Genomic DNA, 17845 nt, shown 5'->3' on the forward strand with positions numbered 1-17845 from the left:
AGACAAAGCCACCAGAGGGCAAAAGAAAGTGGGGATGGAGAAGGCTGTTCTCTGCAACTTCACACATGCAGGCAGGCACGTGTGCAAACACGTTTTGTTTTTCTGTTTTCTTTCTGCAAACAAGATAGGTTCTGCTGTGCAGTGGTTATGAAGACTCAATATAAATAACTTGGTTTTGTGTATCCAGCGCATACAGACATACAAAGGCAAAACTGCTGTTTAATTTTGATGAAAATGAAAGTAAAGTTTGCATTTAAAATCCATTAATTAAAAACATTAAATCTGCTATGAGTTTTGGCTGTCTGGTAGATTGTACTTATCCTACAGTAAACTTGCGTATTTAAAAGTTCCTGCAGAGAAAATTCATCAGTAAGGGTATTGGAAATAATGCTACAGGTGGTGCTCTTAACTGCTTAGTATTGAAGACAGCAACTGACACTGACTTCACTGGTTTCACTTTCCTCTGATGTGGTGAGAACACTCCATGTAGGGAAAAAAAACAGCCATGTGATCTGCCATAGTCATTAAAACAGGGAAGGAAGCGGAATGCATCTCTGAATATTCCGTAGTGCTCTTCTCAGTAGTACCATCGGGATGTAAAGAAGGTTTATTCCCATAGTTTGAGGGATGAGATAAATGTGCTTGGTGTTCTCCTAATGTTCTTTGTAGCTTGTATCTGTTTTTTTCTAGGAATTCCATCTCTTGTATGTAATTTGTAGTGTTCTTTCCAAGTACTCCTCTCAGTAAGTTTAAGTTAAATGATTGACTATCTGCTTCATATGGTGGAAAACCACTACAGAAGTGATGAATGGTTTGAGAAATTGTTCAGTGTTAATTACTGTTCAAGTTTGAAGGCCTCTGTGCATGTATACTGAGTTGAGCCTAAATGACAGGTAACAGCTGTATTATCTTGGTCTGTGCATCTTATTCATATGTGCATCTTATTCATATGTAAGACTGCTGCAGGACTAGCTCAGTAGTGTCTCAGCCAGTGTGTAAAAAAAAAAAAAAAAAGAGAAAGTGTAAGAACTGGGGGAGTGTATATAGTGTAATTAACTTGAAGCATAGATGCTTGTTATGTCTTGATTTAGAATTTTATCTTTATTTGACAACCATTTTCAGGATAACTGTAACACTTGTGCTATGAAGCAAAATAGAACAAATATCAGAATGAAGAGGGAGGAGAAAAAATGACTGAAATTGAAGTATTACAGTATCGTGATGATATGGAAAAGAGTGCTTCTAAAGTACAGAAAGTTAATAAAATGCTTCTGAATTAGAACAGTCACTGGGAGAGAATCTATTGAATTATCAGGCTGCTCTATCCTTGAGCATTAGAAGGTTTCATTCTCCTCCCCGCTCCCCCCTTTTTTTTTTTTAGATTAGAACAAGAAAATCTTATCCAATTTCAAATAGCTTTTTAACTCAAAATTTTTTAATAGTGAACTGAACTAGTCTAATAAACTGAAAGAAAATTTGTCCTTTCTTCATCTACAGTCAATGCTATTGTTGCAGTAACAACAGTCCCCCTCTACTCCACCCTGGTAAGACCGCAACTGGAATATTGTGTCTGTTTCTGGGCCCCTCAGTTCAAGAGGGATAGGGAACAGCTGGAGAGAGTCCAGCGCAGAGCCACAAAGATGATGAAGGGAATGGAGCATCTCCCTTATGAGGAAAGGCTGAGGGAGCTGGGTCTCTTTAGCCTGGAAAAGAGGAGACTGAGGGGTGACCTAATCAATGTTTATCAATATGTAAAGGGTGAGTGTCAGGAGGATGGAGCCAGGCTCTTCTCTGTGACATCCAGTGACAGGACAAGGGGCAATGGGTTCAAGCTGGAACATAGGAGGTTCCACTTGAATATGAGAAAAAACTTCTTCACGGTGAGGGTGACAGAGCACTGGAACAGGCTGCCCATTGGAGTCTCCGTCTCTGGAGACATTCAAAGCCCGCCTGGATGCGTTCCTGTGTGATCTAATCTAGGTGTCCCTGCTCCGGCAGGGGGATTGGACTAGATGATCTTTCAAGGTCCAGATGATCTTGCGAGGTCCCTTCCCATCTCCTAACATTCTGTGATTGTGTGAAATAACATTTCACAAATACACATAAGGTCTTTTAGTATGTGTTTAGGTATTCTTGTCTAACTAGCTTGTTAAATAAGTGAAACTTAGAAGCTTACTTTTCTCTGGTTTATATTAGACTTGAGAGTTATTCCCAAATGATGCAAGTGAAACCAAGTACTCTGTGCAAGTTCCTTCCAGTAAACGTTCAGACATTTTGCCATTTTACCTTTTTTGCATTCCGTCTTCTGCGACCTTCTCTCTAGCCTGGAAAGACAGCCTGCTTTAGCTTCCCTGTATCCCATCTTTCTTGGAAAGCTGGAGAGGCTGAAGGAGAGTCACTTGCCTGACAGACTCTTAAGAGGATGCTAAAGATTTTTTTTTTCTTTTATCAACACCACAATTCAAGTCCTAGACATACCTTAAATATTTAGCTAATTGGTATTTTTTAATAAAGTAGCAAATACAGACTTTGATCTAGTAATCTAATAAGACTACATCTGTAGTGTATTCTATTCTCTATGGTGTTTATGTGAAAATATGTTGAAGTGTTTTGAAGAATTTTATAATTTGAGGGTTTTTTATGCCAATTTTTAGGTTACAGTTTGCAACCTTGATTCTCTTAAGTTGTGTGAGTGTTTTCTAAAAGGAAACTTTGATTATATTCACTTCATGAGTTCTCAGACAAGCATTCTGACCATAAGACATAAAACTAAAGACCCATTGCAGACATTTCTGCTACTGTAGCTACTGGAGTGACAGATAGCTACAGGGAGTGTGAGAATTTGAGGTTAATGTTTATGTGCCTTTTCTGGCGTTGTGGAGACTATTTTGTAACTCAGCGTAGTTTTTTGATGTCCATTGTAGGTGCGTGTGCCATCTAGTAGACTAACAGCACGTCTCCGCTTTTAAGAAAGACTATTTTGTAACTCAGCGTAGTTTTATGATGTCCATTGTAGGTGCATGTGCCATCTAATAGACTAACAGCACGTCTCCGCTTTTAAGAATCATAGGATAATTCAGGTTGTAAGGAATGTTAGAGGGTTGTAATGGATGTTGAGCTAGAGTTCAACCTTCTATCTGAAGCAGAATCAGAAACAATATCAGACCATGTTTTTCAGGGCCTTATATGTGTTTTTTACTTACACTTAAGTAGAATTTTCCTTTATTTCATTTTGTGCCTATTGCCCCTTACCATGTCACTGGGTGCTACTGAGAGAGTTTTTCTCAGTCTTCTTTGGTTCCTAACATCATTATTTATTTACATTAATAAGACTCAACCTGTGCCTTCTCTTTTTTGAGTCTCTAATCGCATTGTCGTCTCTGTAGCCCTTACCTGAACTTGCTCCAGTGGGTCCATGTTTTTTTTTTTTTTTTTTTTTGGAGAGCCTAGAACTGGATGCAGTATTCCATATGTGGTCTGCCCAGGAAGGATCATATCCCTTGACCTGCTGGTGATGATCTGTCAGTGCAGCCGAGGAGGCTGTTGGCTTTCTTTGCTACAGGTGCCCAGCTGGCACATGTTCAAATTGTTGCCACCAGGACCCTCGGGGCCTTTTTTGCAGAGCCGTTCTCTAGCTGGTTAGCCTCCAGTGTGTACTGGAGCATGGGGTTATTCCTCCCCAGGGGCAAGGCCTTGCATTTTATTTTGTTGAACTTGATGAGTTTCCTGTTGGTCCATTTCTCTGACCTGTTGCAGTCCTGAGGTTCCCTGAGGTCATTAATACAGATGCCGAACAACGCTGACCCACTGTCAGCCTCTGGGATGCACTAGTGGTGGCTGGCCTTGAGATGGATTTCATGCTGCTGACCACAACCCTTCGAAAATGGCAATTCATCCACTTTTCAACCCACCATGTTGTCCACCTGTACTTCATCAGCTTGTCTGTGAGGGTGTCATAGGAGACTGTACCAAAGTCTTGTTAAAGTAAAGATAAACAACATCAACTACTCTCCCCATGTTTACCAAGCCTGTGATTTTCAATTTAATTGTCATTGCAGAACGCAATCATATTGGTCAGGCATGATGTCCCCTCCATATATTTGTACTGAGTACTCTCAGTCACCTTATGTTTGGAAATGTCTTCCAGGTTCACTTAATGTATCACCTTCCTAGGGACTGAGGCCAGGATGATTAGCATGTAGATCTTCCTTCTTGCCCATCTTAAAGATAGGAATGACATTTACTTTCTTAAAGTCCTCAGGAACCTCTCCCCAGCACCATGACCTTTCAAAGAGAATTGAGAGTGGCCTTATAATTACATTGGGCAGCTTCCTCAGCTCTTGTGGATGCATCTACTCTGGTTGCATTTGTTTAAATATTTCCTAAATCAATACTCCCTTATGGAGGGTGAGTCTTTATTACTCTAGACTTTCCCACTGGTTTTGGTAATTCCTTGTTCACCTATGCAAGCCTCCTGTGACTTCTTTTTCATATCCTGCTCATCCGGATGGACCATTCTTGAGGTTGGAGGAGGTAAACCTTGAAAATGAATCTGTTCTTCTGGATCTGTTTTCTTGCCAGAACTGTCTTCCATAGGGTTCTTCAAAGCTGGTCCCTTGACCAGGCCAAAGTATGCTTTCCTGAAGCCTAGGGTGGTATGTGATTCTGCTGTCTGCCTTGCTCCTTCATGTCAGGGAATAAGATGAACTCCTCCATCTCATGATCTTTGTAGCCTGGGCTTCCCTCAGCCTTCACATCTCTGACCAGTTCTTTGATATCTGTAACGGTGAGATCCAGCAGAATGCCTCCCCATTGTCTTATCTCTGGTGTTAGTTACCATCAGTGTACTGCAGAAATCTCCTATATCCTGCTGCATTTTCTTTCCAGTAGGCACTGAGGTGATTAAATTCCCATATGAGGACCAGGACCTATGAATATCAAGCTCCTTCTTGTTGTCCAAAGGTTGTGTTATCCTTTGCTTCATCCTTTCTATAGCAGGCAAACTGCAATGTTGCCACATTCATCTGCCTTCTAATCTTAAAACACAACCTGTCATGTGGCCCTCATCCCTCTGCTGATCTCCATGTACTCTAGTTGCTGTTCATAAAAGGCAGATTTCCCTTCTCACCTTCCGTCACCCTGTGCCTCCTAAAGAGCCTGTGTTCGTCCGTGCCTCTCTGATCCCAGTCATTGTACATCCCAGTAAAATTCTCCATTTGGAATAAACATAAGGTGTATTTGGTCACTACTAGCAAAGAAATTGTATCCCATCTCTGAGCTGAAGTTTTGACTGTGGGATGGTTTAGGGCTTAAAAAAAAATCGCAACAAGGCTTTTTTGGGTTTTATTTGGGTGTATTTTAATGTTTTTTTCTTTATAGATTATAAGCTTTTTAGAGAAGGGCTGTGTGTCTTTTTCCAGTCTAGTTCAATAAAAAATACTGTGGTGGGGTTTCTCTCCTGCACTTCTGAGCTGTAAAGAAAGAGAACTGCATAGTCATTAGCAGATGACTAACAACATGTGTTGTTTGAATGCCCCAAGTTGAGAAAACTGCTGACTAGCATCAGGCAATATTTATTCCTTTTCTTTCACTGGACTTTCTGGATGTGGTAGCTGTTGGTATCTTGAGATGTCAGGTAAGTAGAATTAAAAACCGAAGCACATGAGTAACTTATTTTCCTTGTATTAGTAAACCTAGCTTTGTTATTGTAGCATTTGTAACTTCATGAACAGAAAATCAAATTATACTGTATCTAGCTACTAATTGTTTATAATTATTTTCTCCCATGAATTACTTGTGCTTGACGTGTGAGTACATCTGAAAGTTAGCTACTCAAATTGGCCAGATAATATAAAGATATAAGCAGTTTATGATCTAAGCTCCGAGTCACAAGTTTACTGTTTGAAGAAAGTTTGTGTCAGTAGTGGCCACATGTCTGGGTTTCTGTTGAGGAAAAGTGTGAAGGGGAAACTGCAAAAGGTTGGTGTAAGGGGGAGCAAACCTACCTTTTCAAATGAAGCTAGTGGTTAGAACTTGGTCCAGCAAGCTTGAGGCAGCCACATAAACTGCTCATGTTGGATATAGTGACATCTGTCCTGTCTGAAGTAGATTTCCATGAACTTTCAAGATGTAGTATGTCTTTGGAACTCCTATGGAGTAGAATGGGAATGCTGAGGGTTATTTAAATAGACCATCGAATATGAAACTGTCTAGTAAGGTGCCTGATTTGATGACAGGATGAGTGGTTTGCCGTTCCAATTAACTTGTTAAGGAGTATAGTGTTTTAATACCCCATGAAACATCAAGTAGGAAGTGCATTGCTGTCATGTAGCCCTACTTAACTGACAGCTGCCATGGGGTTTTTTTTGGTGATGAAAGCAAGTCCCTCCATAAGATTCTCACTTTCTCCTTGCCCTTTTTTGTGTGTGTAAGAGGATCAACATTGATAATGGTGTTTGGCTCCACTAGCCTTGGCGATGAAGGAAGCCAGCATGTCAATATGATTCATTGGCTTTTATTAGTGTATTGTGCAGCTCTCTTCAGCACAGGGTTAGATCTCACAATGTTTTTATGTGGCCAGCTGATACTTTGCTTCCTGTATGAGTCCCACACTTGCGGTTATGGTACGCTGGTGGCAATAATAGTAGGGAGATCATAGCAAAAAACCAAAAGCATGTAGTTAGCACTAGTTCATCTATTTTTTTCTACTCTGTTAAAATATCTAGAAAGATATACCTGAAGTATCAAACAAGCCAGAAGTTGTTGTTGTGACTTAGGAGATCTGGTCATGTAAAGTGTCAGAAAGAAAGCATACCTATTTGTGCTTCTGAGCAGCTTTTACATTGTTACAGCCAAATTCTGCCTGAAGAGCAAAGTTCAACTCATCAATATAGCAGTGGTTGCAGTTCTTCACTTGGGCTGTCCCCATATGTCAGAGTTCCAGACATGCAGTCAGTAAATTTTGAGCTCCCTCAAATAGATATATATCTGCAGAGCTTATCCCCCAAAAAAGGTATGTGCTGGGACATTGTCTCAAATCATCTCTGGGTAGCATAAGAAACATTAGACTATAAAAAAGTGCAATTTATGCCTTCTCCAATTTTTCAACCTGCTGACTGCCTGCTTTCTGCAGGTTCTGTCTCCCGTTTCCATACAACGATGGATTTACCCATCTCTCCATGTCATACCCCATGCCTTCACACACTCTTAGATCATTCTCTCTGCGTTACTGTTCAGCATGTGAGGTTTTTAAAACCTCTTTACATGTCTGTATACACAATGCAAACACGGGAGCCTGTTTTCTAGAGATGTAAGCCATATCTTTGTGGTATTGGTGTGCAGTAAATGTGAATTTATGGTCACTTGTGATCTGCATGCTAACAAGAAGGCTGCTGTTTGTGCATACTTCTGTTAGGATAGAGTAAGCTGCTGTGTTATGTTTCTGCCCCATACTTTTCAAAAATTAAAGGCTGTTTTTTGTTAACTAAAAAGTGGATCTAAGTGATGGAAAGACAAATTAAACTGCCTACAGCTCCTTTTTCATACATATATCTCACCCCATGTATTTCAGGAAAATGTAAAATGGAAAACTACCCAGGCTTTTAGCACAAAAGATGAAATTCTTAACCCAGAAAAAGAATGGTGTGTTCTTTTTCCCCCTCTCTTCTTTTGCCTGTGAAGGACATGTTGTCGAATAAATGGAATACTGTTTATCTTTTTATGACTTGACTAGAAAGTCTACAAGGTTATTCTTTTAAAAAAGATGCGTACTTGAATCATTTTGGTTTTTATTTCATGTTATTGAACTGGGAGAAGGATGTTTACATTCATTAATAAGGAAGAGTGATAACTCTGTCAGTGTTAAGAAGGAGGCTTCTGAATGCTAGCTGCTTGTTCCTGTCGTACTGAGAGCATTAATGGGCACCAGCTGGGCTGTAGCTATAGCAGCTTCACCACTTCAGCCTTGCACAGCACGAGCTGCTGTGGCAATGCTGCAGAAGGGCCTCCTGCGCAGATTTAGGAAGTATACACTTCAGTTGTTGTTCCCTGGGCAACAGAATAACTGCAGCCAGCTGGCTTTGCACCACCTGAGCTGATCAAAGAGCAAACCTTGTCAGGCACTGGTACTTCAGCTCCTCCGGCTTCAGTGTGAATGTCTGCAGGCAGTGATGTAGGAAGCATTGTCATTTGGGTTTCAAGGTTAAACACAGGGGAATGCAGTAGAATGACAGCAGAAAATAAAATGAAAATATCATTCCTGCAGATATCACCATCTGATGTGTATAGCTATTGATTATAGAAAATTAATTTTAAAATACCAAATTACTAACCTAGGTATAAAATGTGTTTTGAAATAATAAAAAAAGAAAAAAGATGATGAGCAATAGCCAGCTTCAATATTTGCTTTTGGGAGAAGGAAAAACAATCCATGGTGATTTTTATGTGTGTAGTTAAGAAAGACCATAAAGAATGATCGAACATGAAGATTCAAATGCTTTCTAAAATCATATAATTAGGGGCGACTGAGCAGAGCTGGATCTGGTCTGCATTGGGTGACTGCTGTAAGCTTCTGACAGGTCACGACTGTATTTGTTACATGTCAGAGCATACTTCAGTGGCATGGTAGGTTTTATTCAGCAAGTGGTGCCAGAAGAAGGAAAAGTAGATGATGGAACAGCGGTGAACTGCAGTGTTGGCTGATGTGGACTTGTGTAACTGGGATCAAAATCCACTTGAGTCTGTTGTGTGAGGGGCTTAGAGGGGTAAGTGGTAGTATTTCTTGTGTGTCCATTTAACTCTATTTAACTCTACATTCTTACCTATTTCCCTTTATATTATGGCAACAGCTACTTAACACTTTGCATAAGAGTTTTAGGGAGGTTAACTTCTTAAAATCGTGTTTTAAACTTTGTTATCAAAGCATACTGATTGATCTTGTTTTTAATCACTCCTTGAAATAAGTTCCTCCTTTTTTTTAATAATGTGTCTGTTTACTTCCTGTAAAAGATACCAACTTCACTTTTAAAAAAATTACTCCAGTAGGTGAACTGATAGGAGGCAGAACATGGAAAAGTGATAGTACTTGCTGACTTTCAAGTCCTGGGTGTGCCTCAAGCCACACCTGAAAGAGGAAGGCAAAGAGAGCTGGTGAGTTTCTGCAAGTACTCAAAACTCTTCTTCGCTGAAACTGCAGAGTATTGATTAGAATCCACACTTCTGATGAGATTTTTTTTTTTAATATTCCATATATTCTTTTTGGTTTCTTTATTTCATACTTGTTTTAGTAATATTTGACTGTAATATTGACCTGTTGGAGTGATTTCAGAGGAGTGTCACCAAGATGGTTGGAGGGCTGGAGCATCTCCCATATAAGGACAGGCTGAGAGAGTTGGGGTTGTTCAGCCTGGAGAAGAGAAGGCTCCAGAGAGACCTTAGAGCAGCCTTCCAGTACCTGAACGGGGCCTACAGGAGAGATGGGGAGGCACACTCAGGAAATGTAGTGATAGGATGAGGGGTAACGACTCTAAGCTGAAAGAGGGTAGATTCAGGTTGATATTAGGAAGAAATTTTTCACTGTGAGGGTGGTGAGTCACTGGAACAGGTTGCCCAGGGAAGCTGTGGATGCCCCATCCCTGGAGGTGTTCAAGGCCAGGCTGGATGAGGCTTTGAGCAACCTGGGCTAGTGGAGGGTGCCCCTGCCCATGGCAGGGGGGTTGGAACTAGATGATCTTTAAGGTTGCTTCCAACATATCCATTCTGTGATGTGATTCTGTAATATGACTGATGGAAGTGTCTCCCAAATAGTTTCAGGTGGGGTTTTTTTGCCTTTTCTAAAAAAAAACCAAAAAACAAAAAACCACAAACCACCAAACCTTAAGCCATCAAGCTGTTAAGTAAAATAGTTTCTTTCTCTAGCTTTCTAACAAAAATGTATTTGGGGAGGGAGAGTTTCAGTGAAAGCATTCAGCATGAGAAAACAATGAACTTACTGGGTTGTTTTCAGTTGGAAAATCACATCTCCAGTATAACAAGTGTCATGTTTTGTTCTCAGTAATAGAAAAACTAATAGAAATCTGAGAGAGTAAACTTAGTCTCTGCAGTGGCAAACTAAACTGTCTCTCTTTCTTGCATATCTATTCTGAGTTATTGCATCAGTCGCCCAGATATCACTTGATTTGTTAGTATGTTTTCTGGGATTGCATATTACGTCCCTTTAAAAGCTGTTATTTATTAAAGAGAATAAACTGTATTTCAATAAGCCTCCATAAACAGAGTCTTATATGACACCTGATGTTCAGTTGAATGCTTTGTAGTTTTGCAGTCTATGGCATTTTCTGAAGGAATCTTTACAATAATTTGGAATGACTTAGAATTTTACGTTCTACTCTAATTCTGGAGACGTCACAGAGCTAATTTCTTTCATTATGTAAGTCTTTAACTGTAGGAATTGTTGAAGCAAAATCAAGCATTTTGTGAAGTGCATAGGCAATCCCTACAAGTTTAAAAATCTGTAAATTCATAAAAATCTCCATTTTCTCCAAGGGCAGGAATGACTTTCAGTGTCGTGAGCAGATGTATTGCATCTGGAATCAGCAGCCTGTGTTCTTATATCCACATTTTTCTTTTTGCGTCTCGGTCCAAAAATGTTTGTATAGTTGTTAAGGAATGTCTGCTGGCTTCTGTGTTCCAGCAGCAATGGTACATACAGTTAATTGATCTGTGTGTGACAACTCTGTAAAGGAGTAACAAGTAATTGCAGTTAATGTTACATACATGTTCCTTAAAATCTCATTAATAACTTCCTGTTATGTTTTCTTTTGAGGCAGATTTTCTTTTTTTTACAGGCTTATTTATTTCTCAGAGGTTATTACTTTAAGTTGGAACCCTCTAAGGGGACCAGCGTTTGGAGGTAGATAAACAGGATGCTTCACCTGTCTACAACTACTTTTTTTTTTCCTGTGTTGAAACAGCTGGTAGTGGAAAGCTGAAAATTGTCATGGAAATAGCCCTCATTGAGAAGTCCTTTTGAGTGCTGCAGTGAAAATTGGTATCGATTTGACCAAGTTGTGACCCTTTGCAAATTGCACGCTCTGCATGCAGAGAGTTTTCGCACTTGCTTGACTTGTAAAGTAGGCATCTATAGATGGCCTCCTGCTCTGTAGCTGTGGTTATCTCTCTTAGGCTTTGGCTGAACTCACCAAGGTTTTTTTCCTGCGATTGGTTACTGTGCCCTCAGAGCCACCAGCATCATGTGTAGCTAATTCCTATCTCAGTGCTGTCAAAAAGTGGGATTATTTGCTTATCCCTTGAATTTTTGTTTGCTTATTTTTAAGCTTGCATCATTTCCACAGAAATGGGTAGAAGAAGTTCTATATGTATAGGTGCTCTGTCAGATCTGTGAGTATGGTATCCTCTGCCCAGGAGGCACTACTGATGTACTTGGTTAAATGGTGCTTAATGGGGGGTTGTTGCAGTTGGAACAGTACATCTAACTCCAGCCTTAGCTATAACTAGTGAAAGGTGTACTGAGGATGCACGATGAATTAGACAAGGGATTTATCTTGAATGAGGAGGAGCAAATGTGAGAAAGATGAAACAGTTAGTTTTCTCATTCCTGGATCACTTTATGGGAACAGTGCTTTAGGAATACAGTGGGACTCCCTTCTGCAAAACTTTCACTTGCACTCTGTGGAAGAGTAACATGGAAGTGTAACACAAGGCAGGTTCAGTAGTGCTTAGTTAAACCCGCTAACATTTTTCTTAATATGCTCAGTCATTAAGACTGCGACAGAAACTAGCTTAGCCTTGTCTATTCTCTTCTCCATTGGTGCTGTGACATAAATAAAAAATTGTGGTTTCAATTTGAGGTTCAGGAGGTTTCTAAATATATAAACAACTTTAAGGAAGGTGTAGAAATGTGATTTAAATAGACACTGTGTTTTGCTTGGTTTTCTTTCTTTAAATGATGTTATTATGTAAAATATTACATTCATATTGGTCTCAGCATTTTTAATGCTTTCATTAGTATGGAAGGTGGTAGATAAAACCATTGTAATTTTGTATGTATAGGTGCAGTAGGCTGACATGAAGCTGGTAAAAGAAGGGAAAACCTGTAGTTTGTTTGCCTGCAGGTATTCTAGGTAAGCAATGGCACTACAGAGGCGGTAGTGAAATTATTAAGTAATAGTGAGTTTGTAAGTTTTAGTACGATCACTTGGGAAATAGGGCTATATGGGTAATTCTACAAATACTGTGTCCTGCTAGCGAGCTAGTCACACAGCCATGAGAAGCTTGTTGTGGGACTTGGATTTCTATGTAATAAGAATTATCTGGTGCCTGTGGATTCCTGTAGGTTGTTGGTGGTGGTTATTTGATTAAGAGGAATTGTGATCCACAAAAAAGCTCCACTTCATCTGTCATAACGGAGCGACAATTTCACTCTGCACTAGTGTCTGTCCTCTCTTTTACCGCGGACAATTGGTATCTCCTTAAAAACTTACGTAAAGAGAAATTAAGCTTTGCTTAAAACCAGACGTATCTAAAACTACTTCTGCAGGAGGCTGTGACAATTCCATGTTGGTTCCACAGCTGGGAATTAATGAAGTGTCAGAACTGTAGATAAGTACATAAAAAGCTCAAGGAGGAATTAATAGTGCTCTGAATCAAGTCTCTCTGTTCTTCACACTTTAGCTGTATATCTAATTCCAGAATTGGTCCAAAGTATAAGAATCTGAACATTTGCGATGAACATACAGTTGTTCATGATGGATGGTCACTGAACAGCTGGAAAGTGGTTTGTCATTTTCCATTAGGATCTTCAAACCTATCTGAAAGCAGAGGATAATGTCTGTGCTGAATGTTGAGGAGTTCTGCACATGTTGGTTTTAGTATTGTCGTGTTCAGATGCACAATGAATTTTTTCCTTCACTGCCAGTCCTGATGAAGTGAAACAGGCATGGAATGGCATGGAATTCTGCATGTGAAATTCTGCACCATCCTGTACTTCAGAGCCTGTTACTAGTTGTCTACAGGAATATCTATATTATAAGATGAGGTGGAGGTAATAATGTGCATGATGATAATGTGAGGAGACACTTTTTTTACTAAATACCAAAATGTAATGACTATAGTTAGGACAAGGAAGTGAAATATTTCTGTTTATAGTAAAAAGTATTGACAGCCTTTCTCAATGTTAATTAAAAATAAGTATTTTTTATTTCTATTTCTGTAAACATGGACAGAAGAAGATAACAACTAGTTTTAATTCTTTGAGAAAGAATGAATGACTACTGTGCTGTTGGGATCCCTAGTAAGTTTGATAGGTATCCTTAATTCTATAATTGTGTTTTAAAGGTATGTACTAATATGCCAGACCAAGACAATTTTTTTTATGATACAAATTGAATATTAAAAAAATAATTGCCTAATATACAACACAAAAACAGCCACTAATACAGAAATCTACCGTGGTTAAATTACATTTCAAAAATATGAGCCTTTTATGTTCTGGAAGAGCAAATGGCATATGGTACACATCATATAATCAAAACAGCCAAACTGCTTTCCAGAGAGGACACTATATGCTGGGCTCCAAGGAAGGCATAGATAGATCTGCAAAATGTGGAATTCTGATAAACTTGTTTTCACTACACAAGCAAATCTCTTCTGCCTGGAGTATCAAGGTATGTTTCCATCTTGTTCCTTAGCAGCATCTGTAGTAATAATTTGAAAACAAATATAAAATCTTTGTAGAATTGCTGCACACATAAAGTTAATCTGCTTGAATTTTTAATTGGTGGCTTTTGATAATTTTCAAAGCACCAAAGTTCTATAGGAGCCTGGTTCACATCAAGTTTCAGGAAGATTTCAATATGAAGTGCTATAGGAGCCTGGGTCACATCAAGTTTCAGGAAGATTTCAATATATATTTTTTTTTTCCCTCAGCCTCACTCAATCTTGAAACGCATCCTTGTGTAGTTGGTTTAGGGTTTTTAATCTTCTTTTAAAAGTTATTCATAGGAACACACCACTGCAGTTTAAAAATGTTATTGTTTTAAGAAGTTAAAATGGCATTTGAAGGCTATCTTAAGATAGTGGTGCTGTGCTAAGAGGAAAGATGGCTTGAGAAACACTTCGTTTGTTTTCCATGATTTGCTTTTGTGTTCTTCTGCGTAGATCTTGATGACAGTGGAAAAGCTAATGCTTTATATGCATGGTACAGACCTTTCACTATTTGTAATCCACCAGAAGCTTCTTTGTGGTGTTCTTTAACTTTCTGTCACTTATTCAATGTTTTGCCTCGATACTAAATAAATCTCACCTTCTCAAACTATATTGCACTTTCAGTTTAGGTTATTTATTATTTTTATGGTGTACAATGCATGCAGTGTGTCGATTTGCACTTTGCTGAAGAGAGGTAGCCGTCTGCTGCTGCTTCCTCCTCTTCCTTCAGTGGCAGGTGGATTTAGAGTGAAGGATTTACCTCAACTGATTTGGAAATAGCTGTTTAGTTAGCATGCACTACAATTAGCAGAAGCTTAATTAGGTGTTAATAAGGAATTATTCATTGTCTTTAGATGTATGGTCTCTTGATATTGTGTTCTGTATAGTAATCTGGCATTTGTATACAAGTTGGACAGTTATGTCCAAAATAATATATACATATGCATATTTTATATTCAGTACAATCTATCAAATACCCAGTGCTTGTGTGTTCTAAATTCTGTTCTTGAATTTAAAGTCGTCCTCTTACCCCTGTTTCTTTCTCACAGGGATGGCCATTTTCTCTTACTAGTTTGACCTCACTACTGATGTTTTCTATTTCATATGGCTACTTTTAAAACATGTCTGCAGACTTGCATTCTGGGTTTACTTAATATGTGTCACGACGTATCAATTGCTTTTTGTCCTGTTCTCTGTTGTTTGGGTGCCTTTTTTGCATATAGAATAACCAGATTGGTGACCTTTTAAAATGGAGACTTTTTAACCCCGTTAATGTTACTCTAGCCTAAGAAGGGCTTTTTCAGGTTTACCATCCTTCCTTTTGAAAATGATCTCATTACAATTGTTCCTGTTTTCCTTTCCACTGATGTTAGTCAGTCATGTCTGCTCATGGCTCCAATCAGGCACTCTGCACTAAAATCAGATAAAATGCACTTGGAGACAGAACTGTGAGAAAGAGGCATGCAAAATGACCTCAGAACAGAAAACATGTCATTCATTGCTGCTTATCCTCTTGACTACTCGCTAACATGCCCTGTAGCAGGTCGTTGTTGTTCTTGCTTTTGCCTAACTGCACTGGGGCTGGTTTCTTTGTTCCTGCTGTAGTGGATAATGCTGACCTGTTAATCTTCTGTGAACCCTGGACCTGCGGCTGGAACAACGTGAACATATGCAGTGCTGCTCTGTCTCCTATTCTGCACTGCTACAAATGGCTATACTGGGTGATGGGCAATGCCATATGTGCACAGACCATATGGTATTTTCTGCTCCATCTATAGTTGGCTTGTTTATCATACACTGTAATATTTTGCTATATACATGTAAGTTCAGTTTCTCTTTTGGAAACTGTTTATTTGCTAGAGTTAGAGCAGTGGAAAAACTTAATTTTGCAATGAACACTTATTGGTAGCAAAGGATGCAACACAATGCTATAGAGTCAACTGAAGATAGCTCTTGAAAGGAAGATGTTAAAATGATATCTAAATCCTTATTGTTAAGGAATTGAGCAATGTACCTTGTGGGTCATTTTCATTAACCATCATTACAAGGACTGAAGCTTGGAAAACTTGCTTCCCGAAGAGTTATGTTTTCATGAACACTGAATTTTGCGTTTAAACAGGGAGAAGCACATTGTGTGCTAATTATGACTTTTGCAGCAACTTGACTGCTAACTTGAGGTCTGTGTTTGTATCCATGTTTTGCATTCTTTGAATTCATCTTGGTATAATATTCTAAAATATTTTAAACAGCAGATGTGCATTGCTTATAGATTTGTGTAAATGTTGATACACTATATACAAAATATATCTCCCATACAATGATCTGTTGACATTATTCTCTGTTGCTTAGCTTCAGACAGTAAAGTCATGACATGTGCTGCTGTTTGGAGGATGCCGAAGGAATTGGAATCAGGCAGTCATGAATCCCCTGATGATTCATCAAGTAATGCTCAAACCCTGGAGCTACTCTGTCACCTTGACAACACAGCCCATGGCAATATGGCCTGGTAGGATTCTGCATATTTTATACTCTTAGAAAAAGCCTAAAGGATGGACCTGTTCTTTTAGTTTTCTGCAGATTTATATTGTAGAGGCTCTGGCATACACTTTAAAACTATTCTATCTCTAGAAAAAAAAAAAAAGGTACAAATTGGATTTTTAGTCCCAGATGTTTCATAGATGAAAAACATTTATTATAGTCCTGCAAACACATATGGAGTAACAGCCTGTGTACTGTTTTAATGTTTCTCCTCACCTGCCTCCATCTAAAACATGCGTTGCACAAAGGTATGATACTTAGCATTTCAATCTTTTTCTGGAATATAAATTTGATGTTGCACTTTGGTCTTTGTTTTTCAGTCTTCACTCAACTGATCTGGCATAAGTGCAAGTAATTTATTGTTAAGGATAAGAATTAGTTATATTATATGGCGCCTGTTTAACTACTCTTTTCTGTTGCCTAAGAAAAGACAAGGAGAGCTGCAGTACTGCAGAGGGTATTGCAGAGGTTTGTTTCCCTTTCCTTTCTGTTCTTTAAAAGACAGTTAAATTTATCCACTGTGTATTTGCAAGTCTTTTGCTTTATGGGTATGTATATGACATGTTCCCACTGCTTCCTGTACAGATGCCAGGCAAAGAAATGTTGATACACTCAGTTCGTATTTTACCAGCTACAATGTTGTTTGACAGTTTTGGACCACATGACTATCTTCCACTAGCAGGAAAAGTTGAAACCGTAAGAATATAGTCTGCTGTAGTCCCAGGAATGTCTGTCTGTTGGAAAGAACATGGAGTAGAAGTTCATTGTGCAAGTTGTATGGTCTCTTTCAAAACTGTCAGAGGATTTTAAGAACAAAATGTGGAATAACACAGCAATTTTTTTGTAAATTAAGTGTGACAACTCTCAATTGAAACTGAACAAGGATAATGCAATATCAGTGTTGGATATTTCTGTAATAATCTAGTTATACTTAAATATATCCTAGTAGGAGTAATTTTCAATTATACCGAAAAGCAACAATACTTAAAATCAGTCTCAGTTCCCTTTCAAAATCTGGTTGCTTAAAAATTTCTATTCATTAGCTAGCTAGTAAAAAGTAAATTACAATTTGGAAGTGATAGTTAATTCAGTTGATTTTTAATGATGTCATACGTTGTACCATAAATTTTAAGCATCTGTTTCTAGCCACTGATTTCTAGTTGGAGTGTTGTAGATGAAATTTCAACTAAAAAACGTAAGCAAATACAAGGCAATATTTATTAGGTGATTCTTGGACAAGATTGGACATATCGGTGTATTCAAAAGTGTGTTGTCTAGGCTACTTTTTTCTAAAATCTTGGCTTCCTGAATGTTAAATTTCTTCATGGTACTATCTTTTAATTCTTTGCTATTCATTTTCATATTAATACTTCTCTTTATAACTTTTTATTATATTAAAAATTACCTTTTTATTGTTGAAACCTTTTGATAATTAGTTTCCAATATAGTTGGGAATATTAATTGGGTTTTGTTTTAATCTTCACCTTTTACCCCTTAAGATTTCTACTTTTTGTCTTTGAATTTTCCATAATCTCTTTCTATCTGATGCTGGGACGCCAGAACTTGTGTGTGGTAGTCTGATCAC

General features: G+C 38.5%; 1 protein-coding gene across 1 annotated transcript in view; it reads left to right on the forward strand.

The window, feature by feature from the left end:
• TSSC1 (tumor suppressing subtransferable candidate 1) overlaps positions 1-17845 on the forward strand; it is a gene marked incomplete at its 5' end in the record, with an annotated part of 70882 nt that overhangs the window by 13299 nt on the left and 39738 nt on the right. Inside the window, one exon of the mRNA XM_010081068.1 lies at positions 16072-16228. Coding sequence (XP_010079370.1) covers positions 16072-16228 — 157 coding nt within the window. The remainder of the gene's footprint in view (positions 1-16071; positions 16229-17845) is intronic.

Source organism: Pterocles gutturalis, unplaced genomic scaffold (assembly GCF_000699245.1).
Source record: "Pterocles gutturalis isolate BGI_N339 unplaced genomic scaffold, ASM69924v1 scaffold3224, whole genome shotgun sequence".
In the NCBI taxonomy this organism is placed as follows: domain Eukaryota; kingdom Metazoa; phylum Chordata; class Aves; order Pterocliformes; family Pteroclidae; genus Pterocles; species Pterocles gutturalis.